General features: G+C 41.4%; 3 protein-coding genes across 13 annotated transcripts in view; 1 reads left to right on the top strand and 2 right to left on the bottom strand.

Moving 5' to 3' along the window:
• Positions 1–5,282, bottom strand: part of myo1ha (myosin IHa) — a 22,624-nt gene extending 17,342 nt beyond the window's left edge. For all 4 annotated transcript variants that reach the window (XR_009129718.1, XR_009129717.1, XM_058072093.1 and 1 more), the window contains exons 1-2: positions 4,863–5,282; positions 3,266–3,383 (exon numbers count right to left, since the gene is read on the bottom strand). Coding sequence is in view for 2 of the 4 variants with exons in the window: in XM_058072093.1 (XP_057928076.1) it covers positions 3,266–3,283 (18 nt within the window). In the remaining 2 variants the exon portion in view is untranslated. The remainder of the gene's footprint in view (positions 1–3,265; positions 3,384–4,862) is intronic.
• On the top strand, positions 4,842–13,747 carry foxn4 (forkhead box N4). Its single transcript, XM_058072094.1, has 10 exons — positions 4,842–5,431; positions 5,817–5,915; positions 8,265–8,431; positions 8,943–9,055; positions 9,124–9,234; positions 9,834–9,961; positions 10,037–10,133; positions 10,201–10,408; positions 10,495–10,890; positions 12,234–13,747. The coding sequence occupies exons 2-10, from the start codon at positions 5,836–5,838 to the stop codon at positions 12,479–12,481; spliced, it is 1,548 nt and encodes a 515-aa protein (XP_057928077.1). The 5' UTR covers positions 4,842–5,431; positions 5,817–5,835; the 3' UTR covers positions 12,482–13,747.
• Positions 13,084–23,587, bottom strand: part of acacb (acetyl-CoA carboxylase beta) — a 24,707-nt gene continuing 14,203 nt past the window's right edge. For 3 of the 8 annotated variants that reach the window (XM_058072085.1, XM_058072084.1, XM_058072088.1), the window contains 26 exons: positions 23,096–23,119; positions 22,239–22,379; positions 22,046–22,145; positions 21,869–21,976; positions 21,742–21,798; positions 21,606–21,647; positions 21,316–21,531; positions 21,038–21,193; positions 20,672–20,875; positions 20,409–20,564; positions 20,208–20,330; positions 19,372–19,641; positions 18,941–19,038; positions 18,748–18,868; positions 18,551–18,661; positions 18,318–18,461; positions 18,115–18,235; positions 17,946–18,042; positions 17,095–17,191; positions 16,566–16,701; positions 16,291–16,468; positions 16,075–16,187; positions 15,836–15,990; positions 15,384–15,554; positions 14,966–15,102; positions 13,084–14,017 (listed from right to left, as the gene is read on the bottom strand). In XM_058072085.1, the coding sequence (XP_057928068.1) occupies positions 13,891–14,017; positions 14,966–15,102; positions 15,384–15,554; positions 15,836–15,990; positions 16,075–16,187; positions 16,291–16,468; positions 16,566–16,701; positions 17,095–17,191; positions 17,946–18,042; positions 18,115–18,235; positions 18,318–18,461; positions 18,551–18,661; positions 18,748–18,868; positions 18,941–19,038; positions 19,372–19,641; positions 20,208–20,330; positions 20,409–20,564; positions 20,672–20,875; positions 21,038–21,193; positions 21,316–21,531; positions 21,606–21,647; positions 21,742–21,798; positions 21,869–21,976; positions 22,046–22,145; positions 22,239–22,379; positions 23,096–23,119 (3,403 nt within the window). In that variant the 3' untranslated portion in view covers positions 13,084–13,890. The other 5 variants (XM_058072087.1, XM_058072086.1, XR_009129714.1 and 2 more) reach the window with 4 other exon arrangements.

A 23,587-nucleotide genomic window follows, 5' to 3' on the forward strand; every position in this document is an offset into this window, starting at 1 on the left:
ATCCGTCCAATCCTGACCCACACTCTAAGCACAGTGCACCGGGTGCTTAATCATTCATGCCGTGGGAGGTGGAGGGACCAAGAGATCTTATTCAGTTCTTACCTGAGTGTCTACTCCTATGCTGAGTGTAGCATAACCACCCGGAAACAAGATCCAAAGCACTCAATTTCAATGGCACAACCTTTCTCACTCTTTATTCTCCATTAGTTTCTCAAATACCCTAAGTACCATTGCATCAGAACTAAAAACACCAAAGAACAATAACAGTCTTCTCCTTGATGCCAGCATCCAGGTCTGGTTACTGATCTTTGATTAGGTGGATGCATACTTGAATGATCACCGTACTCACCATGACAAAGCTGTCTAGGAGAGCACCATTGCTTTCATATGAGGACTCTGGAAAACTGTGATCAGATTTTGCTTGTTACAAAGTATTTTTTTGTAGATTTTGTATTTATTATAGTATTATTTGTAGCCATAACTTTATTCTGAAAGATGTTTCTAATATTTCGATTTAATTTAGCTACATGAGTAAAGCGTAACACAGTGCAATTCCATACCACTGTAAACTACAACCACAAAAATAAACACAGTGTTGCACCTTGCAAGGAGTGTTTACTGCTGTTACCCAGTAACAGCCATTAAACACACACCCTTCCTGGGAAACGCAGGTGTCCACTTTCTATGTTCTCACATATGAGAAAAGATCATGTTTCCCCACATTGATGGATTGATCAACTATTGGAAAAAACATTTGGTCTCAGGTGAGTGGTCTTATTTGAATGATCAAGTCCCAGAGAAGTTGTCAAGGTTACCTTTGCCCCACCTCTCTCCCGGATGAGCGGCCCAGCAATGCTTGTCCAATCTTAACAAGCTTTGGTGCTACCCACTGGGCTCTGATTCAGCACGAGACCCGGCAAATCCAATTACACAGGAGTCAGAGAGGTTGATTTTCCCATTATAGATTCCATGCTGAGAATGGGAGCTGATGATAACACTCACATCACACCACAACTGCCCCCGTGCTCTCCTCTCATTTTGTCTTCGCGTTTTTGTTCTCCCGCTCTTCCTATCTCATTCTTCTCTCAAAGATCTCTTTTCTTTCCTTGTCTTTCTTTCCATCGCTTCTGCTTTCATAGTCCTTTATTGTAATTTTGAAGAGGCCCGTAACAAAATTTGGACCCTACCACCATCTTGGTCCTAAAGTGTTGACTTGATGAACTTGAATAACATTTTTGTCTCACTTAATTCAAAAAAACACACATATTTAGCACTGCGTATAGAACAGCATAGGTCGGATCTACCACTTTCGGACATCATGTAGCCCGCTGTGCAACATAAAAACTTAACCTGAGCTCTTTTGGCAATGTTGCTCTTTCCCACTGAGTCAGCAGTAAAAAAATAGAGAACATTTTCTTCAGCAGCGGTGAACCAGACTGACCTTGCTAAAGTAGAGGTCAACCAAAGGTCCATACCCAAGACTGACCCCTATAACTAAACTCATGAAGATGGCTGATTGGCTGACTGACCAAAAGACCAACTGACTTTCAAATTGGCTGAGTGACGGTCTCGCTGACCGCCCGACTGACTGACTGACCTGCAGATTTGTTCAGGACTGACCAACCACATGGCTGGCTGACTGGCCGTTTGGAAGACCAACTGATTCATTGATTGGCAAGCCTATTGACTGACAATCTGACTCAATCTGAATCTGACTAAACAGCCAACTGACTGATGAACTAGATCACAGACCAACAGCCTCGCAAGTGAGGCTGAGTATGACTAACTCACTGACTAATGTACAAAGTGATTGACTAGATGAACCACTGACTAATTGACTGACTCACTGATACCCACACCGCTCTTTGGGTGTGCAACAGTCTTCACCAGGACACTGATGCTGACTTCCAGCTAAGCATGGTTGACAGCAGCTTCCCCTGCTGGCTAAAGGGTCACTCTGGGTGATGTGCACTTCTTGTGGGGGATATACTGTGTCTCTGCCCACAGAGGAGATTAGAGGGGTGAGGTGACCTCATTCTCAGAGGTGCTGGTGTGTTTTGAGTAAACACTTGGTGGAAGACAAAAACACCGTCTACAAACAGAGGCCAGCCCTCTGGCTGTGATCCCATTGTTTCCTCATTACTCCTGAACAGGCATGAGAAGAGAAAGCTGTCACTCCTGTGCCTGAACTGCAGGGAGTTCTCATTTTCTCATGCACTGATGGCCCTGAATGCATCACTCACACAGCTGGGTCAGGACCAGTGATGCCAACATAGGCGACTTTACTTTTAGAGACTTGAAATTTCCTCAACTGACGACTAAATATGATACAAATTGAGATATTAAATGTAGTTCTTCTTTTTCCTTTGCCATCTGGAGGCCATAACTGACATAATAGCCAAATGGTCTTAAAGTTTTGATCAGCCTGTTTGCATATAAATGCAGTTTGCAATACATTGCTGACTCTTGATGCTTGAGCTTCTTTTTGAGTTTCTACTTACAATCTGGTTACAATCCACCTGGGGAAAATGACTGCAAAAACTGATTTTCTCCTAGTCTTGATTATGTGAAAGCAGATATAAATTACTGCACTGACTATTCTGCAAGGTAAAAATTCAACAGTCTCACTATGACCACAAACTGTTGTGCAACATCCTCTCACCGGACACTTCATTAAGTACAGAAACACCACATAATGAGATTCAGTTCAACAGCTGTATCAAAACGTCTGACATTCCAAATATAAAGGACACGGTCAGTGAGGTATTAAAGGGCCTGTATGCAGTGGATTACGCCCGCTGCTTAAAGGGCGGCAACATTCAAACGTACGAATAGCATTATATCCCGCCTCTTTCTGCTTTGAGTACGCCAGATGTAACACACACACACATAAAGTTGTGTGAAAAAGTGTTTGCCCCCTTTGTTATTTCTTATTTTATGCATGTTTGGCTTACTTAAATTTTGCAGATTATATAAATGTTAGTCAGTGACAACACAGCTGAAAACAAAATGCAGAAACTTCCAAATGTACATTTCCCTGTGTGAACAAGTGAAAAAATACAGTACTCTTGCGGACTGTTGGCCCACTCATCTAAGCAGATTTTTTTGTAATTCAGCAACATTGTAGTGTTTTCCAGCATGAAGCCCCTTTTTAAGGTCATGCCACAGTATATCAATAGGATTCACTTTGACTAACTTGAACTTTGACTAGGACACTCCAAAGTCTTTATTTTAATTTTCTTAAACCATTGAGAGGTGGACTTACTTGTGTGTTTTGGGTCATTGTCGTGCTGCAGAAGCCAAGTTGCTTTCAGCTTGAGGTCACAAACAGATGGTGACAGCAGAATTTATGGTTCCATTTATCACAGCAAGTCTTCCGGGTCCTGCAGCAGCAAAACAGCACCAGACCATCACACTACCACCACCATAATTTACTGTTGGTATTGTGTTATTTTTCTGAAATGCGGCATTACTTTTACAACACACCTTCCAAATAGTTCAACTCAGTCTCGTCAGAACACACAATATTTTCTCAAACATCAAGATGTTTTCTGGCAAAATTTTGATGATCCTTAATCTGTTTTTTGTTCACCGGTGGTTTTCGTCTTGGAAATCTGCCATACAGGCCATTATTGCCTAGTGTCTTTCTTATGGTGAAGTCATGAACACTGACCTTATTATGAGGCAAGCAAGGCCTGCAGCTCTTTGGATGTTATTGTGGGGTCTTTTGTGACTTCTTGGATGAGACATAGCTGCGCTCTTGGGTTAATTCTGGATGGCCGGCCCCTCCTGGGAAGGTTCACCACTGCTCCGTGTTTTTTCCCCATTTGTGGGGTTCGAATCAGGGGATGTCGTCTATGTTGATAATGGCTCTCATTGTGGTTTGCTGGAGTCCCAAAACTTTTTAACCTTTTCCATACTGATAGATTTAAACTACTTTACTACTTTCTGGGTTGGGGGGAAATCACGGCACTGTAGGTTTCGATTTTATTTTAAATTTTGGGGGAAAAATATGGACATTTTTAAACCACGGTCGGTAATATATGTTTGTCATTGGTAGTGTTCTTATATTTGTTCTTAATTAATGTATTATGAAGGTTGCATTGCATTATACTGAGAGCTGTTTCTAATATATTTGAATGAGTAGACAAAAACAGCCATATTGATACAGCTCTTGCTGACCTCAGATGCAGGCCTGGGACCAAAGGGTCCACACATTCCTAACATTACAGGCTCTAGGACCTTGGGGATGTGAGGTCTAATTTTTTTTTGTCCGTTACGTTCATGCATGTAATCATTGATTGTTCCTTTGTGACACACTGATTTACCATCTGTAGGCTCTCATGGGGATGCTCGTCCTGTCACTGCAGACTTTGAGGAATCCCCCACCCCACCCGTACACACATTGCACACCTTGACCGCACAGTTTCTAACTTTTTCATTACCTTTCAAAGCAGTTAAATAAACAGTAAGAGTGTATGATGGCTCAAATGGCCGATTTTGGTATTGTATACATTCATCTTCAGTTTGGAATTGATAGTCATCATAAAAATGTAAAACGTCCAGATTGTTTAACTTCAAAATAGGACCAATTATGATTTTTTAGGGATATATATGGTTACCGAAACGCATTGCAGACTTCCACATTGAACAGTTTGCTTACGTAAACCGTCACCATTGCCATCCTCCTCCTCCTCCTTCTCCTCCTGCAACAGCAGCAGCAGCCCACCAGGCCCCCTGCTAACCCACATTTACGCGCCTCCCCGGCTCTTTTTCCCACTGCTAAGAGCAGCAGGACGCGGCCACAGTGGCGGGAAGCAAATGACACTCAAGCACTTCCCTTGAAAAAAGTTCACACTCACTTGCAGATGCCAGCACAAGTAGAGACTCACATCGTCTTAGGCAGCCTTCATGGAATAACCTGACAGGAGGACATTTTAACCTTAAATCATACTATTTTTGTATTTGTTTTGCTCAGTGATATCATTAACCGGATGTTTAATTTCGACCAAGATGTTCATGAATAGCTACTTTTATTGTGAAAACATTTTGGATTGATTTTAAACTAGCCACGCTTGACTTTTGACGACTGATGGATGCGTTTGGTGCACACGCACTGACGTTTACGCACTGCGTCTAAAATAGCAAAACAAACCAACACAATTCCAAAGTGTCTTTCCAGGGCAGGATTAGGAAGTGAACTTATCTTGAGAGACTGTTGGGAGCAGCTGTCAAAGTCATGGGATCCTCCTGCCTACCGGCCGCCTGGGAGCGCCGCTCAGCTCTCCAGTGCGCATGAGCGCAACCTGGACGGCTCCAGAGAGGGAAATTTAAAAAGGTTTTTCGGGGGGGAGAAGCAAGTGCAGCACAGTGGAATACAGTACAAGGGCACCCCAACGACTCACACGTTCTTCAGTATCATCCAAAACAGGTACATTTCCATAATGTTCTCACTCTTTGTGCCTTTCAGTTAATTGGAATGTTTATTTTTAGGAGTAAATTGACTCTAGTTGTTACTCTCTTTGTTGGCATGGTAAATGATGAGACATTTAAACATCTGGCATGGCCACAATGGCAGCATTTAAGCTGAATATCAAGTAAATAATGTTATCTCTATCTATATATTTTCAATGAATGTTCTGGCAGTAATAATTTAAACAGTAAATATGATTTAAATTGAACTAGTGTGGCAGTAAACATACATTTTTGCTACATTTTACTCATGTTCAATAAGCAAGGTATTTATTTATTGTCATCGGCATCACTTCTATTCTGCTGATTAAAAGTATGATTATTGTATTTGTGCCACCAATGAGGTACCACATATCACAGGAAATGATCGAAGGTGGAATTACATCCAGGATGTCAGGAATCATTGAGAATGCTGGTCATCATCCATCGCCACAAGATTACAGGTAAGAATTTTTTTTTAATGAACAGCAAAAACTATTTTTAAATAAGCTGCATGTTATTAATAATAAACCAAAATGGAAATTTCCATGTATTAAACTACAATAGAATAGAATCATTTTCTACCAGTTCCACGACAAGATGCCCACTAAGTTCAAGCTACATGTAGATGATAGATAGCTCTTTTTGAGGATTGTGGCGGGGGGTGCATGAAAAAGAAGAGAAAAAAAAGTCTAGCAGAATAAATGATTTTCAGTCTGAATGGATCTGTCAGAAACCATCAGCTCTGTTTACACTCCTGCTGTCGGCACACGGAGAGCTTGAACCTCTCGGGCCGCCAGCTCAGGGGGAGATGGGGCGCTCAGGGTCACCCCCATGCACAATCTCCCAATTAGACAAGGAGGAGGGGGGAGAGAAAGAGAGAGAGAGAGCAGGTGGGTGGGTGGAGGGGGGGGGGGGTTGGGTGAGTTCAAAATTTAGTGTTGTTGAACCTCTGGGAAGACTTGGGTGACAAACGGAGACACCAGCTCAACATGTTGTGCATCAGTGAGCAATTTTGTATGCTTGCTGGTGGTAAAAGAAGAGGGGACGTGCCGGGGGAAGGCCCTTGTGTGCTGAAGTTTTGGGTGCTTTTTAATGCATAGGATGTATGATAATTGAACAACTAACGGTTTTGGAATTAGCGCATGAATAATTACTGATAAGAGCAAGTCATTCATCAAATGTGCTGGTTTGTATGAAAAGTTACCATATTGTTACTTATGGCATATTTATCTCAAAATGGATGCGATGACAGGGCAGGGCAGGGAACATTGTTCCACTTAATAAACAAGTATTTCGTAAAAATGATAATTACAATAATGTTGAATGTATAATTATTTTTGATTTCATTTAATTAAATTAAAGAATATGTATTATATAAAGTGTAGGTCATTTATGTCAACAAAAATATTTTTAAAATAAAGACATTTTATTTAAGAATAGTACATAAAGTACATAATTGTTGTTTTTTTTGGTTGTTTTTTTTTTTAAATGTCTACTGCCTACTCCAACTGATTATAGTGCATAGAAGACATGTGCCAATGTCACATATTCAGAGGACACACACACACACACACAGCGAGGCCTCCTCTGGCCCTCTATTGATTTCCTCATGTAGGAAGAAGACAAGTAGGGGGTGGTATGTATGGGGCGGCTAGGGGATGTCGGGGCGTGGTGTTAGTGAGGCTGGAGGCTGGAAAGGGACAGGGAAGCAGATGGCATCCTATTTGTCCCTCTTATGTGAGGCCTGTCATTCCGGCAGATTAATGCAAGGGCCCGGGGCAAAGAAAAGAAACGACAGAGATAATCAAGGAAGGGTCTGGCCAAGACAATAGAGCCACGTGCCACTGGGCAGATTTGTCGTTTGGGACACAATAGGTGATCATTTTTCAATAGACAAGACCAACTGTTGCAGGCAACATGTGCTGCTGTGCCGTGTTTCAAACGATCTCATTTGTTGTTTACGTATGATTCAGCCAATGGGGTGAGGGCTGGGCTGCAGTCACCTGACACAGGGTTGATTTTTAAATAGGAGATTTGGTGTGTGTGTGAGGAGAGGGAGGGAGCGTCTCTTCACTGTCCACACAATGTGAATAGTATGTGTTGTCATGGCGACCCCTGTGACAAAACCCTTACACAGTAAGTGTGTGTGCAGAGTAAAGACTGAAGAGGATTGAAGAGGATTCCTCTCTATTCATTCTCTCTCTCATCCGACTTGGCCACATAAAAGACATCATGAACGCAAGATGGTAGTTCCCTACTTAAACCAAAATCATGGTCATCTCATTTAATCCGGTTTAGAATAGCACAGACTTCTTTAAATACTGTATTTTGTCATTTTTTGTTTACGCATGCCCTATCATTATTATTATTATTAGATATTCTATAGTTATAAAACATCAGTCCATTTAATTTCAACATGTTTATTCTATGTATAAGAGAATATCCAATTAAAAACCTCCTTTATATGTGTGTATTCCTAAAACAACAACAATAAGTGCGATTTTACTCTCAATGGGAAGCTTGTTTAACTCCCTCATTGTTGATTGGAACAGTCCCTGATGAATTAACACCACCAGCTAATCTGCTTATATGGTAAATCCTGGAAGGCACAGATAATACACTTACACCACAGCTTCACTGAGCAGCTGAGCACAGATCCATATTCATTGTGACGCTTCTGAATCAGAGAGATAAAAACGTTCTGTTTGAAATTAGCATGTCAATCCCACCTGCGCTTTTTTGAGTCTGATCCGACAGCCATGTTGGCCCCTTCCCTTCACTGTCTCTCCCCCTCCCCTCCTCCTCTGAAGGCTTCTGACCACGGACCCCTCCCAACTGAGGGAGGAGGACCTCCCTGGGGACCTGCAGTCCCTGTCATGGCTCACCTCTGTGGATGTGCCCCGACTGCAGCAGATGGTTGATGGCCGTGGTCACAGTAACGGGCCCTCCCAGGGCAGCTTGTTGGAGCAACAGACAGGTGAGGTGACAAGGTTCAAAAAGATCATCACCTCTTTGACTGGACGCATCACAACTCCTGAGGTCTCCTATTGGAAGCTTGAGTGTAAGACAGTTATTCACTGGAAGGAGCAAAATACACTGACCAGACACTACATTAGGTACACCTACATGATCTAGTGCGGGGTCAAAACTTCAGCAATACTAAAAATCAAAGGCTGCGGAGGCAATTATGATATTTTAATAAAAAAAAAGCAAGCCAATGTGCATATGCTAATTTGCACATAATTTGTATAATAATATTCATATATAATTTATACATAAATGTATGATCTCAGATTGTGTAGGTGTACCTGATGCCCATAGGTGTACATTACAATAACATAACACAGCTTTTCAAACATTCAATGAATACACTTGACATTCAACTGGAAGACCTCATTGTAGTTCTGGTGACTAGATAAACAGATCCTTTATAGTTAGGTACTATCCCTTCTTAATCTAAGAAGAGTCTTGCCTGTCTCTTCCTAAAGCCCAGCTAAGCAGCATGTCCATGACAGCAGGTCAGGGCTCTATGCTTCACCTGCAGAGCAACATGCAGCACAGTCCGCTGGGAATCAGTATCATCAACACCCACAACGGACGAGTAAGTTCTAGCATCATGGACACAAAGCGCATCTGGACATGCGTTGACATCATTTTTTTGCCACACAGATGTCTCCATTCTCCATGAATGGGATGCCCTCCCCAGGGTACCAGTGCCCTACCTCAGTGTACCAGCCAGCACCACAGCAGGTGTACTCGCTAACTCAAACTGGACAACAGGTAACACACACACACACTAAATTACCTTGCCATAGGACATTTATTACCATACAGTTACTTATGGTACCACCACAAGTAACACACCCCCCCCCCAACCTTTCCAGCTAACTTGCCATTCCTCTCTGATTTCAGATCAACATTTGTAAATAGCCGTAATAACAAACTATTGCGATTCAGCACACAGCGATGGTGCGTTCAAGGGCCGCCAAACAAAGTGTAAAATCACATAAACATGGAAAAAATGTGGGCTTTCTAACAGCGGTTGATGTATGCGGTACATTTTACCCGTATTATCAGATATTTAGAAATGACTATTAGTGACTTATGCTGAGTGAGATGTGTTTTATGGAGAAAAAAATTATGAAAACATACGTAAATTCCAATCATAATCAATAATGAAATGAAAGTGTCTCATTTAACATTTTAGCATACTTAACCTTCATAAAAGTTTAATCAAACTAACAAAGTAAACCTACGTAATGCTCATATTATTTTAATACATGAGGAGAAATGACACCCACCTAAGTTACCAAATATGGTTCCTGAATGAAGAGCTACAAGAGTCTCATGTGATTCTCGTGTTTCATTCATTTCTTTAGTGCACAACAGGTAGCCTTTACAGCAACGTCTCCTTCAACAACCAAAGTTTATTTTCACAACCACGTCTGGCGCCACAAGAACAGGACCTGCAGCCCAAATCCTTCCCCAAACCCATCTACTCCTACAGGTGATAAGCAAACACGGAACACATCTCATACTCTCATGCTTTCCTCTGCATTCACATCTTGATTTCTTTCCTTAGCTGTTTGATTGCCATGGCTCTGAAAAACAGCAAAACGGGCAGTCTTCCTGTCAGTGAGATCTATAGCTTTATGAAGGAACATTTTCCTTACTTCAAGGTGAGGCCCCGTGTTTTTAATAACATATATGAAGAGCAGGTCGGTCACCATAGCTTTTTCCTTACAGACGGCACCAGATGGATGGAAGAATTCAGTCAGACACAACCTGTCCTTAAACAAATGCTTCGAAAAAGTGGAGAACAAGACGAGCAGTTCATCCCGGAAGGGTTGTCTCTGGGCACTGAACCCGGCCAAAATTGACAAGATGGAAGAAGAAATGCAGAAGTGGAAACGCAAGGACCTCCCAGCCATTCGCCGCAGCATGGCTAATCCAGGTCAGCGTCTGGGAAAGATTTACCGAACATGTTAAAGCTTCATGTTAAAGACACCTAATTGAGTTATTCGTCTGCTGTTTTTGCAGATGAGCTGGACAAACTGATCACAGACCGCCCAGAGAACTGCAGGAGGAAGGCAACAGAACCGGTCATGACACGACTACCCAGCTGTCCAACTGGTCTCTCACTGCCACTTCCCGCCCAGATGCAGCAGCCCCAGCCCATTGTCACCCTCTCCCTGCCGTGTTTACCCATGCACCAGCACCATCAGATCCAGGCACAGCTGCAGGTCCAGGCTCGCTTGGCACCCATGTCACCAGCCCCAGCCCAGACACCTCCCCTCCATACGGTACCCGACCTGTCTCACAGCCCGCTCACTCAGCAACCCAGCAAGCCTCCAGACGACTTCTACAGCGTGCACATCGATAGCCATACAGAGGTGGATGCACTGGATCCAAGCATCATGGACTTTGCCCTTCAAGGTAAAACATGTGACACATAAATCCACTGGACATAGCTAGATTGAATTTTAGGGGGGTACAGCATCCATCCGTTTGTCCATTTTCTATTAGTGCTTTTCCTCATTAGGGTCGCGGGGGTACTATGCTGGAGCCTATCCCAGCTAACTATCCCAGCCAATCGCAGGCCACATCTAGACAACCAACCATTCATATACTGTACCTATGGGCAGTTTAGAGTCACCAGTTAACCCAGCATGCATGTTTTTGGAATGTGGGAGGAAACCCGGGTACCCGGAATTTAACACTGTATAAATAAAACTAAAACGAAGTAAAAGTACTCACTCTTTTGAAGACACCTGACACGATAGAGAGAGGGAACAGGAAGGTTTTCATAGAGCTGTCACGTCATGGCATATTCCATTGCTAGAATTAAGCTTTGTTGGTATGTACTCTGTTTAAGAAAGATACTCAACATGGTTAGTGAAACAGAAAATGCACATTTTCAGCAAAAGTGATTATAAGTAAGCTTACTTCAGCTACATGCTATTTACTTTGCCATCTGTTTTGTAACACATCTGTATTAGGGCTGCAACTAATATATTAATAATGAATTAATCGGTCAATTATGTTTTGATTAATCGCTGAATCGAATTTTGTAAAGTCAAAGTCAAAGCCAAAGCCAAAGCCAAAGCTGATATGTCTGAATATTTTTGGCTATTTTTGACACAAGGATAATGGGACTGTTTTCATGGACGACTAAGGGAATTGAAATCACAGGATATTTACATATACCAAATACCAAAATAGTGGTAATAATTGATTAATTGTTGCAGCTCTAATTTGTATGTCACTGTTATTTCATCAATGGTATCTCCTATATTGTACTGAGCAGCCAGAACCTTTCATATTGTATGGTTATCATCACACACTGGTACTTTTCTGTGATGGCATCTGCAAAAATATTTAAAAAGCCCAAAGAAAACGCAAAGCCATAACAGCAGTTTTCTTTGACTTTTGAGGCACATTTGTCAAAGAAAAATAACAAATTGTACCACTTTTAGGATGTCTAACTACATATTTTCAAAACTTTGGCTACATGTAAAGAGGCAAAATGGATTTTTCTTCCTATGAGAAGAAACAAATCTTGGGCGAGCAGAAAAATGTAGAAAATAAGATTTAGAACATGTTAACTAGGGCTGACAAATTGTGTACAGTACAATGTTGAGGTGGTGATCTGTGCACAATGCCCATTATTATTGTCAGCATACTTTGCCACTGTGTATGTTTAGAAAAGGCTCACTGCCCCCCCCCCCCCCCCCCACTCTGAATAACCCTTAATCCTTCCTTCATCAATGTGACTCCAGGTAACCTGTGGGATGAAATGAAGGACGACAGCTTTAACCTGGACGCTTTGGGCACCTTCAGTAACTCTCCTCTACGACTATCAGACTGTGATTTGGGGAGCAGCCTCCCTCCTGCCTCCGGAGTGGCAACCTTGCCGCTGTCAGACGTACAAGTGACGGGTCTTTACACTTCCTACACATCGCAGGACACCCTCTCCTCTCAGTACATGGCCTCACCGGCCAGCAGCAAGCCCATCACCCTGCTTTAAAGCAACACAACTCTTCAACAGAATCTGGATATCCAATGGAACGCCAACCGGATACATTGTGTACAAATAGGCTGGGAACTATCAAACACAAAAATGTCTGGAGAGATAACTGTCTCGAAGAAATTTAAAAAAGGTGGCAGAAAAGCATTTAAGACTTTCCAATGTCACAGTTTGCCGAGGAAAGACTCCATCCAGCCTGTGTAAGCATAAACTAAACATTGTGTGGGAAATTAGTCATGTTTTACGTTCTACTGCTCAGTTTGAAAGCCCTTCTATATTGTAGCTTGTCTGTTGTACTGTGCTAGACATTATTGCTGTGTTGTTTTATTTATATTTATTAAAAAAGGCAGCTGGGGAAAGTGACCACGACCTTTTGCTGTATATATTTGAATGTTTCAAATGGCTATTACCACAGAAAACTTTTTTTTTTATTGTTATTTTACTATATTTACCAAACTTCATTCCAAAATGCAGGTGTGCGGCATCTTTGATTTTTCGCCATACATCTGTCAGAGGGACTCTTAGTAGTGTATTATACTCCACGATTAAAAAAAAAACAACTAATTAAATGGGTAAATAAAATAGGTTTCTTTTGCCAAAAATAAACCAGTGCTATTTATTAACAGATTTGCTGACTATAAAAGACAGAGCTTATATACTGTACATTCATATAAAATGGTATGGCTGGAGGCAATTTGTTTGTCATATGTTGTAAAATCACCTTTAAGTTAGCACCACATCAAAAAAAGGTTATGAACTGCAAACAATTCTCAATGTCTGTATGAAATGGGTTCTGCATTAAAGTCACTGTGGAGTGTCAACCACACTGATTTCATATCAGAGTGGCTCTAAAACTGAGATGTGTTGTTTTATTAACGTCAACAGCTGACCAGGAAATAGTCTGTCTAGTCTACTGTCCCTTCTTAAGGAGTTAGCCCTGAAGAAAACACATGGCTGAAGAAACATTGGTAGGATTACAGATGACTATTATTCATTTAATACTGTATAATGTGTAACACTCCTGTGGATGTTCACACTATCAACAGCTAGTCTGACTGTTTTGTACAACCAGCTCCTTCCTACCTGAAATATAAATATAAAGCTTCTTGTACAGAAACTGCGGATGAGGCAAACAAGTACAGTATTATGCATGTAAAAATGCTGCCAAGTGCAATGTGCATTACAGTGATAACCGAATGCAGCGTCCCTATTTGTCATTGAAGGGCTGACCGTAACATCATTGCACAGACATTAAACTTTAGTGGTTATGTGATCATACTGTGGTATTATTTGAAAAAATAGGTCTGTCTCCAAACCCGTTCATAAAATAGCTCATTACTATTACACAGTTGCAAATGCATGTGAATTTGTCATACTGTACAAAGCCTTTCAAAAAAAAGGTCCACAGTTTAGCTGGTGTTGCTGTTGTCCATGGTTGTAAGCAAATGAGACAGCTTGGCCCTCTGGGATGAAGTGATGTTCTGGCTCATGTGGATGATGCAGTCCATGGCGACGTCAGGGTTAGCCTCAACCAGACTGAAAACACATTTGAACCAAATGAAAACACCAGAACTATTTCTCCTTACTAGCATTGATACTACAGATTTTACAGTTTGAAATTACATACTTTGTCCAGGCTCAGTAAATAGATGTGTATCTCAAGAGATGCAAAAATTCATCAATTTTTGTGCTTTTATGTCTGAAAGCAGACCTATTATCTTTGTGTTTTAGGCAAAACAAGATATTTATACACAGCATTGACTTTGGAAAACAGTTATAGATATTTTTGATGGTTTTCCGATACAGTTTGTTGCAGACCAAACCACTAACTCTTTTTGTTTCCTTAGTCCGTCCAGGGCAGGGGTTGGCAACCTTTAGCATCAAAAAAGCCTCATCTTCCATCTTTCAATAGCAGCTTTACGAAATGCCGAGAAGACCGCACCCTTGTGGTCGTAGGAATGCCTGTTTGTGTCCCTCGTGAGACCTTGTTTTCATTGTATTCTGTTTTAACAGGTCAAATTGAGGAAGATTTCAAATTTACAGTTTTATAAGCTTTTATGTTTTGCCGCTCCAGACGATGTTTGTTTAAAGGACGATGGGAGCAAAGTGGCTCTTTTGATAGTAAAGGTTGCTGACCATGGCAAGTATTGCTGACCCTGAAATAGTCACTGATATATCATGATATACTGTATCTGCTGAAACTGCTAAAGTATGCACCTGTATGATCTTTGGGGCCAACTACCTGCAGTACCTGCAAATACAATTCCAATCCCATCTATGAACTTTGAATCGGACTGAATTAGGTCTGGAAATGCATGTTGTAGCCATCTGGCGTTGGCTATTATACAAATGAATGTAAAAATAATGAATAGTATACATAATGTATAATTATATAGAAAATAATGACAACAAAATGAAATGTGACTAACAAAGAACTGTCCACCTCAATAGATGAAAAAAAAGTAAACAGGTGTATGTGTGTACCTGCGGATATGTTTCAAGGCATTTTCCCTTTTTAGATACTTGATATTCTCTCGGATGGCTGCTCGAGTTCCGTCCTCTTTAGACCAGTGTCTTTCAAGCCACTCAACCACTGCTTGGTTGTTATCCCATAGGTACGCCTAGTGAGGAAGTCAAACATTCAACAGGTTTTCAAAACAATAATAATCATAACAATAACACGGGCTACTGTTGCAGCCATAACCCATGCCAAGCTGAATCACACATCCGGAAAACATTTACTGCGACACACATGAGCATGAGTTTTATTTCTGTCTTCAATGGCTTATTTTTTTTCTCATTAATTATACTATATTGAGTCACACAAGTGTAAAGGTGACCACTGTATATGAGTGTATGTGTTGTAATCTTTACAGTATTAGCAGGTTATGCAGGCACCAACCTTAACTGTTCCTTCTGTTTCAACAAACCAGCGGCGCAGCATGGACTGCATGTGCCCGTCACTGAGGTCCTTGTTGGCCAGAAGAATCTCGTACTTTACCGTTTGCGCCAACAGTAGACGACGCAAGCGCCAGTAGAAAAAGGTGCGTACATTCTTCCAATCTAAAATATCCTAAAAGGAAGAACCTCATTAGATACACCTAAACAGTAACATTCACAAGAGCTGTATGTAAAATGCAGCATTTACAAAGATAATGTTCACAACATATACTATCTTTGGAAGAGTCAGTCAAAACTGATAATTATCTTTGTAAAAGGTACATTTTTCTTGTATTGCATTACATTAGTGCAGGTGGAAATGAAAGTTGTGAGAAGCTAATGTATTTGTATTTTCTGTGACTGATTCCGACATGACCCCTCATGGGATACAGTGTTCACGTCGCGTGCACTCACGGTGATGACACCCTTTTCCTGCATCCTGCCAGGAGTGTCATGGAGATCCACAAACTGCACTGCCACCTGGTGGTAGATGGGCAACAGGAACTCTTCTCTTGCTTTGAGCTTTGCCTCGAGCTCTCTGCATTGCTTTTCAGGCAGATCTGGAGATGCTAAATAAAAGGTAGGCATGCACATTTAGTTCATCTTTTAAATACATTTTAATCCTTATATTGACAATGGAAAAAGCAGCTTACCCATCTTTTCAACCAAACCAGCATATACAGAGTCCAGTCTCCTCATGGTCTTCAGCAGGTCTTTTTTCCTGAATTTGATCTCTACTGTGCCCTCAGCTTCCAGTACACCACCTCTGGACAGATACGGGGACATTGACAATGAGTTAGACTGTTGATCGATTGTCATCATCTGTCACCCACACACACATTCCACACTATGTCACTTCAGTCACATACCTGCTCTCTCTGTCTGCATACAGCTCCATACACAGAGGATTAATGGTTGGATCAATGACTACCCAGGATCCTCCTCTTAGTTCAGCATGCGGCGGGATGTACACCAACACTGGCTGACGGAAACCACGCAAGGCATCCACAATGTAAGCCCCAAACTTTAAAATCTGGTCATACATATCTGGAAGAAGGAATGGCAACCCAAAGAAATCACTGCATGATTTGTATAAAGTTTTGTGTTTATGTGTTGCAGTACTGCAGCAATGCTCATTATGTACCTTTCATTCCACCAGAGAAGCCCCTCCAGTTGGCAAAAACCATGAGAGGCAGACGCTCGCGGTTGAAATCACAAATTGCCTGAGCTGTTTTAAAGGCTGAATCTGGAAACCACACTTGTCCAGCCTGCTGCAGAACCTAGAATAAACACATATGACTATTAAATCGGCTCTTACAGGCTCAACAGCCATTTCAGGTAGAGCAGCACATCTACGTAATATTCATATACAATACAAGAACTGCATCACTAGTACACCTTAATGACAATAACAATACCTGTCAATAGTTACAAACATAGCCAAAGGGCAATTAACTTAACATGGTTATTATCGTGGCTGTAGTGTATATTGGTGTATTTCAGTGGTTACGTCATGCCCCCCACCCCCGGGGGACAGAAATGTTTTCACAGCCATCTTTCCATGCCCTTATATTGGAGCTCATATTTGCTGTGCAGCTGCACTTAACATTATGGCTGGTGAAAGTATATGTAGAGTATCTGCAAAAAATGGGCCCATGCATAGACCTACTCACTTTCGATTCTGAATCCAAGTTGGCAGGATCAGCTGGGACGGTTAACTCAACAGTTCGTGTTTCCACAGCAATGACACCAAGGGGGATCCCTCCTAACCTGTATGATTTCAAGCAATATTTAGGATTTAGGAGGTATATGGCAAAAGTGACTCAACCAAGCCAGGCTCTGTACTCAAGATGAAACTCTACAAAACCTAAATTCCCAGAATTGAACAGTGCTTAGACAGTAGTTATTGACTTACTTTGTCAAGTCCGGTTTTTCAGCTTTGTGCTAAGTGTGAGTTCACACGTTTGACGTCATTTTATTTTACTTCTGCTAAAAAAAAAAAAACTATGCCAGGCAGTGTATTTTATACAAGATGAGCTCGTAATCTTGCGCAAGTTAACACTGATTATTACAAAACCTAAACCCTACGAGTCTTTTCATCTATCAACGCTCAACTTTGCCATATTAACACTTATCCATTAGTCCATTATCCATTATCCACAGTGGAGCAAGAACCTTTGTTTTTTATGTTAGTTTAGACATTTTCATCTGATAACATTAATTATTAATATTTCATATTGCATTTTATTTCTGGTGCTAGCATGACGCCATCTCAGAGTTGGATAAACGGTGAAACAATGGCAATTTCATGGCTCACTTTACTTTAACCTGAATGTCTGGACATAACCTGGTCCCAGACAAACTATGAACTTAGCCTAAGTTACCATGGTGATACTGCTGCTTTAAAAGAGAGCTACATTCACCAACACTCAACACAGCTCGCAAACCCACTAAACTGGCTTTGCAGTTTTTTAGAGTGTATTTATTTTTTATGCAGTGTTTTGAGTGTAAACAGAAGACTTACCGTGCTCTGCCCACTACCACAGTCTGAGCCCAAGAGCCCATGATTTCCATGAAAGAACCGTGGTCGAAGAATCCACTCTGCCAGGCACCTCTCACCACTTATAATAAAACAGGGATTTTAGTTACCAATAAAGATGTTTTGTTTTATTTTTTCAAATTCTGGCACTCACTGGGATGGGGTCTTCCAGCCAGCATCCAGCGAGGATCATATGGAGCTTTTGTAGGAGCGAACTCGATCTCTCTGTCTACTGGATCTGTGCTTGGTACAGCTGGCACAGGTGAGTGAGTGTTCTGTCGGGACAGCAGATAAGCTTTAATTAATGAGCCAAAAGGTTGACATGGGAATAGTAGAAACTCTAATACTCTGCAAAACCTTTGGCATGTAAGAAAGCCACTGCAAGATGGTGAAGACACCCTCAAAATCATCTGTCACAGTGGTGTGTGTGACTCCATTGTTGTGCATGATTTGGATGCCGCCCAGCTGGTTGTTGGACGTGTAGACCTCTCTGCCCAGAACCTACAGGGTCCAGGAAAGATGTAAGATTTTTTCCAGTTTTATGTGACTTTTGACAACCAACACTAAAACATGCTGTTGCACAAACAAACCTTGTTAAGCGCACTCGCTCCCGTTAATATGATGTGAGAGTTCTCCACCTGGATCACCCTTTGGCCCAAACGGACCAGATAAGCCCCTATTCCAATAGCACGGCATGTCACCTATAAGAGTCCATATGTAAAATACCAAAGTCAGAGAAAATCCTATTGGCTTGTTTTAGTTAGAGGTGTGTGTCATGTAAACTTACCATACTGATTGTAATAATCTCTTCATACGCTTGAGATGATTCTCCAGCAATAGTGCCTGATCCTCGCAAATTTTCAACCCCAAGTCCTTCATCCTTCCCTATGATGTCAGTGATGATGTACCTGGAAGAAAAAAATAATTGTAACAATGAGATTGACAAACTTACGTAGAGATATGTTGATGGTTTGTTATACCTGGACTCTCCACCTTCTTCCACGTGGTGACAGTGAACAGAGTTTGTAGCGCTTATACGGGTGTAGTCATGTGGTGTCAGATAAAGGTATTTAAAACCCTAAAAAATAATAATAAAAAAGGTAGACTGGTAGTATTTTAAGTTTGGAAACACTTTCTGGAAAAATATGTATTTCAACAGCATTCCCATTTGTGGTCATAATGTCACATTTTACCTATTCACATATACACAGTCTATAGATATAAGGTACTATATACAGACCTAAGGCTGAATGTCTAGCAACACAGTCTGTACTCTATGTACGCTATGGTTGAGAATGAAAATTTGATGCAGCAGAAAAGAGCCTTGATTGAGTGGAAGAAAAGGCAGAGGCCTCCAAAGACTGTTAGATCCTCAACAGGTGCCGGCAACTCAATGCTAGCAGGCCCTCACCTTGTAGGGGTCAGATGGGTCTATCCAGGCCACCTGGAACATGTGTCTAATCTCCTCAGCAAGGCCGATGCGTGCTCCACTGTTGGCAGCGATGTAAATGCGAGGGATGCCCTCAGCTCGAGCCAACTCAGAGGCCCTGAGAAACAGCTCATCTTCTTGAGGTCCAAATGACCCAATCATGTGGGTGATGTCATTACAAATGACAATGATGTCTCGACCTTCTGGGTATTCCTGAGTCTTCATCTTCATTCTGAAAGCGACTATTCCCACCTGATGAAGAGAGGTATATGTAATCATACGATAAGCACACTAACAAGTAACTACAGTGGGTATCTGCATGTACACGTCATGGTAAGGAAAAATATTTACATTTCTTTGAAATATTTAAGGCTGCAGGGCCGACGAGTGGTTCGAGCGCAGACCTCACAGCTAGGAGACCCGAGTTCAATACCACCCACGGCCATCTTTGTGTGGAGTTTGCATGTTCTCCCCGTGCTTGCGCGGGTTTTCCCCGGGTACTCCGGTTTCCTCCCACATTCCAAATTGGTGACTCCAAATTGTCCATAGGTATGAATGTGAGTGTGAATGGGTGTTTGTCTATATGTGCCTGTGATTGGCTGGCGTCCAGTCCAGGGTGTACCCCACCTCTCGCCCAAAAACAGCTGGGATAGGCTGAGGCACCCCCGCGACCCTCGTGAGGATAAGCGGTAGAAAATGAATGAATGAAATATTTAAGAGTTACAAACATGCAAAAAAAAAAGATAGTGGCACTTTCACACCACTGTATGTATACTCAACATACATTTACTAAAAATCTTACATACTGTATATCTTACATCATTGTCTCCAGGCAGGCGGTTCAAGTGTACCAGTCTACCTTGTGGGTCCAGAACCAACTCGGTGCACATCAGAACATCTTTGGGATATATGTCCCCTGGACCCCACTGCTTAAACAGGGCCTATAGAAATGAGTGTAAGAGAGAAACTTCAATTTGGAAGAAAGATATAAAGTAATAAGGTAATAGTCTTAGCAGGACCTGTCGGAACATCTCTGGGAAGTCATAGACATATGTTGTGCCCAGGGTTTGAGCTTGAAACCGCTTGGCCTGCAACAGATCTTTGGTAACATATGGAGTGTTGATCAACATGCCTTGCATTGGACCCTGTTTGTCTCCATATGACTGGAACATAATCTAGAAGAAAAAATACTTACAAGGTAAATTAACGGAAATAAAGGGAATTAACATTTAGGTCATCAGTAGTAGCAAGTAAAATCACTACTAAAGTATACGGTTCTAACCTGTCCAGAAGTTGGGTCGGTAACTTCCTTATACAGACTGATATCCAAGTAGTAGCCAGACTCATTAGTGAGAAAAAGTCGAATAGGAATGGCGTTCCCTGTGGGTGTCAGCCGAATGTTGATTTTAAGTTCAGCTTGCAGGACTCGCAGCTTCCAAAGACGACTTCCATAGCGCATCACCATGGAGCGGACAGATTCCTCAATCTGAGAACCATAAGCAAAAAATGTTTATGAGAAAACGTTCACAATAGTAAGTAAATACAGAAATAGCTTAAAATGCGTATGCTGGAAAGATTACCGGTATGCATTCCGAAACGTGTGTAACAGTATTATAGCAGCAGAGATGTGCCAGTACACTCTACTCACTTTAGATGGGTCCATAATGACAGTTGGGACAAAGTTGAGGAAGATGTGGTTGCAGTCTGTGCGCACAGTGGTGTTACTGAAGGCTACCTCCAACTCATCCATGGCCTCTAGTAGAAGACGTTCTCCCTCATTTTGAAGATACTCAAATGATGCTTCCTGGTTGCACAAGAAGAGCACTTTAGAACTAAAGGCCCAATCAAAGGATAGTCACAAATAATCCATTGGGGAAAATAAATCTAAAAACAGTAAATAATAATAATAATAACAGTAAATTGTACCTTTGTAATCAAATCAGAATGGCGGATTATAGCTCGGATGAAGAATCTGTAATCGGTAACTTCAGCACCTTCCTGAACACGAGCAGCTCCCAGGTAGAGGTGCATTTTGTGGTTAGCACAAGGAACGGCTGTCATGTCAAAGTTCCTCATGCGGTTGAGTTCAAGCTGAAATGCTAACGCTGGCTCCAGATTACGGTAGATACGATCTTCCTGGAACTGTGCATAAAAACAGATAACAATGTGTGGTCCTAAATGCATGCATGAAAGAAAAAAATAAAATAAAAACATACCCCATCTCGTGCTCTGAAAGTGAAGAACTTGGGAAATTCCCTCTGTTGAAAAGAAGAGGTGTCAGACAGTAGTTAGTACCATTCAATTTTACTGTAGTTTTAAGCTGTGCCAACCACAGCAAAGGGGAAAAATTACCTTCTGGGCAACCAAAAATGTAATTCTTCTGATTCCATACTCAAAAAGGGATAGTCTCTAAAACACAAATATATACAATTCAGTAATTCTCTATACCTGTACATGTAAAATTGCTACATGTGCTGACCTTCGACTGAGCAAAGGAAGTTAAGGCAGCAACCAATTCGTCATCATCCTCAGTATCCGCTGTTTTTATTGACACATTAATGATGTGGATTGGATTGTCCCTGGTGTTCTGTTGGAGAGTTGAGGAAGAAGAAATTGTATCTCCAGAGAAATATCCAAATGACAAAAAAGCACTCACCTTGAAATTCTCGTCTTCATAAAAACTGGAGCAGGACTCTAAAAACGACATATTCTCCAGGAGAGGCTCTGCAAAGCTGCACAGGACTTCATCAAAGTTCCTACATAAATACAGTATTAACTCATTATTATTATTGACCTACAATCTACTTTGCATTACTTTATTAGACAAATGAATAAAATCCCAAATAGACCTTGTGAAGTCATCAAAACACTGGAATGCTACCATAGCGCCCATGCGTTGACAAGGTGGAGACAGAGCTCCATCCAGAAAAAGCTCACTGCTCTGCCGCCTCATTTTCAACTGGCCTGAAGCATTTACTGGGACAGGAACCCTAATAAAAGAAAGAAGCATGAGTATTGAGGAGCAGACAAGTGCCACTCAATCACTGGTGAGACAGATGTGCGCATTTTGACAAACAAAATAATAAAAGACAATTGACACAATAAGACAATTGCAGCTATGGTTGTATATTTTCCATATTATAAATATAATTTGTGAAATTATCCATTTCCATTTAAATATTCCATTGAAAGCATTATAATTTGTTATCCATTTTCTATACAGCTTATTCTCACTAGGGTCGCAAGTATGCTTGGCCTATCCCAGCTGTCCTCAGGCAAGAGGCGAGGTACACCCTGGACTGATTGCCAGCCAATTACAGGGCACATATAGACAACCAACCATTCACACTCACATTGGCACCTATGGACAATTTACAGTCTATGATTTGTTATGAAGATCAAAATTGAGCATCAAAATCTGGCGACAACAATATTTCAGGCTTGGGATTTGTAAGATGAATATGAACAGACATGATTGAGAAGTCTGAACCTCTCAAAAAGCTTGACTGATGACAGAAGCTTTGCTTTTGGAGAAGCTCAGCTAAAAAGGTGAATTAGAAACGACCTGTTACAAGAGCCTGTCCTCAAGAGCAGATGTTTCTGGTTTCACAGGAACGAGAGAAAGGCAACACAGTGCAACTGGCATGCTTTGCTGTGAGACATACACACCATCAGGTGTAGCTGGCTAGGAGAAGCTTTACTCTACCTGTTCAGAGTAGGGCTGCTCCCTCTGAAATAAGATGATTGACAGGTGAATATTAGCAGTGGAGGATTCAACATCCTCCTCTAACTCTAGGCATTATGACTAATACTGCATATTCCAGTTCAGCGGGTAAAACTATTCTATTAAAAACAAAAAAAACAAGGTTAGTCATAAAAACATCACAGAAAATGTTACTTACACTGATGTCATTGAAAGATAGCTGGGTTCTGCCTACAGATTTGCAAGACCAGACAGGAAGTAGAATTTTTTGACTGGTTCAAGAGGTCACCCTATGCTAGGGGTCGACAACCTTTACCATCAAAAGAGCCATTTTGGTCTCCTCTTGCAGTAAAAAAAAGGTAAATCTTGAGCTGCAAAACATTACACATCTTAGAAACTTGTAAAAACCATAATCTCTTTTAAATGTTACCTGTTACAACAACAAAATTCAACAAATAGAAGTGCGCCGTGCATGTGAAGACCTACTCTGGAATA

Source organism: Doryrhamphus excisus, chromosome 4, assembly GCF_030265055.1.
Source record: "Doryrhamphus excisus isolate RoL2022-K1 chromosome 4, RoL_Dexc_1.0, whole genome shotgun sequence".
NCBI classification, from domain to species: Eukaryota; Metazoa; Chordata; class Actinopteri; order Syngnathiformes; family Syngnathidae; genus Doryrhamphus; species Doryrhamphus excisus.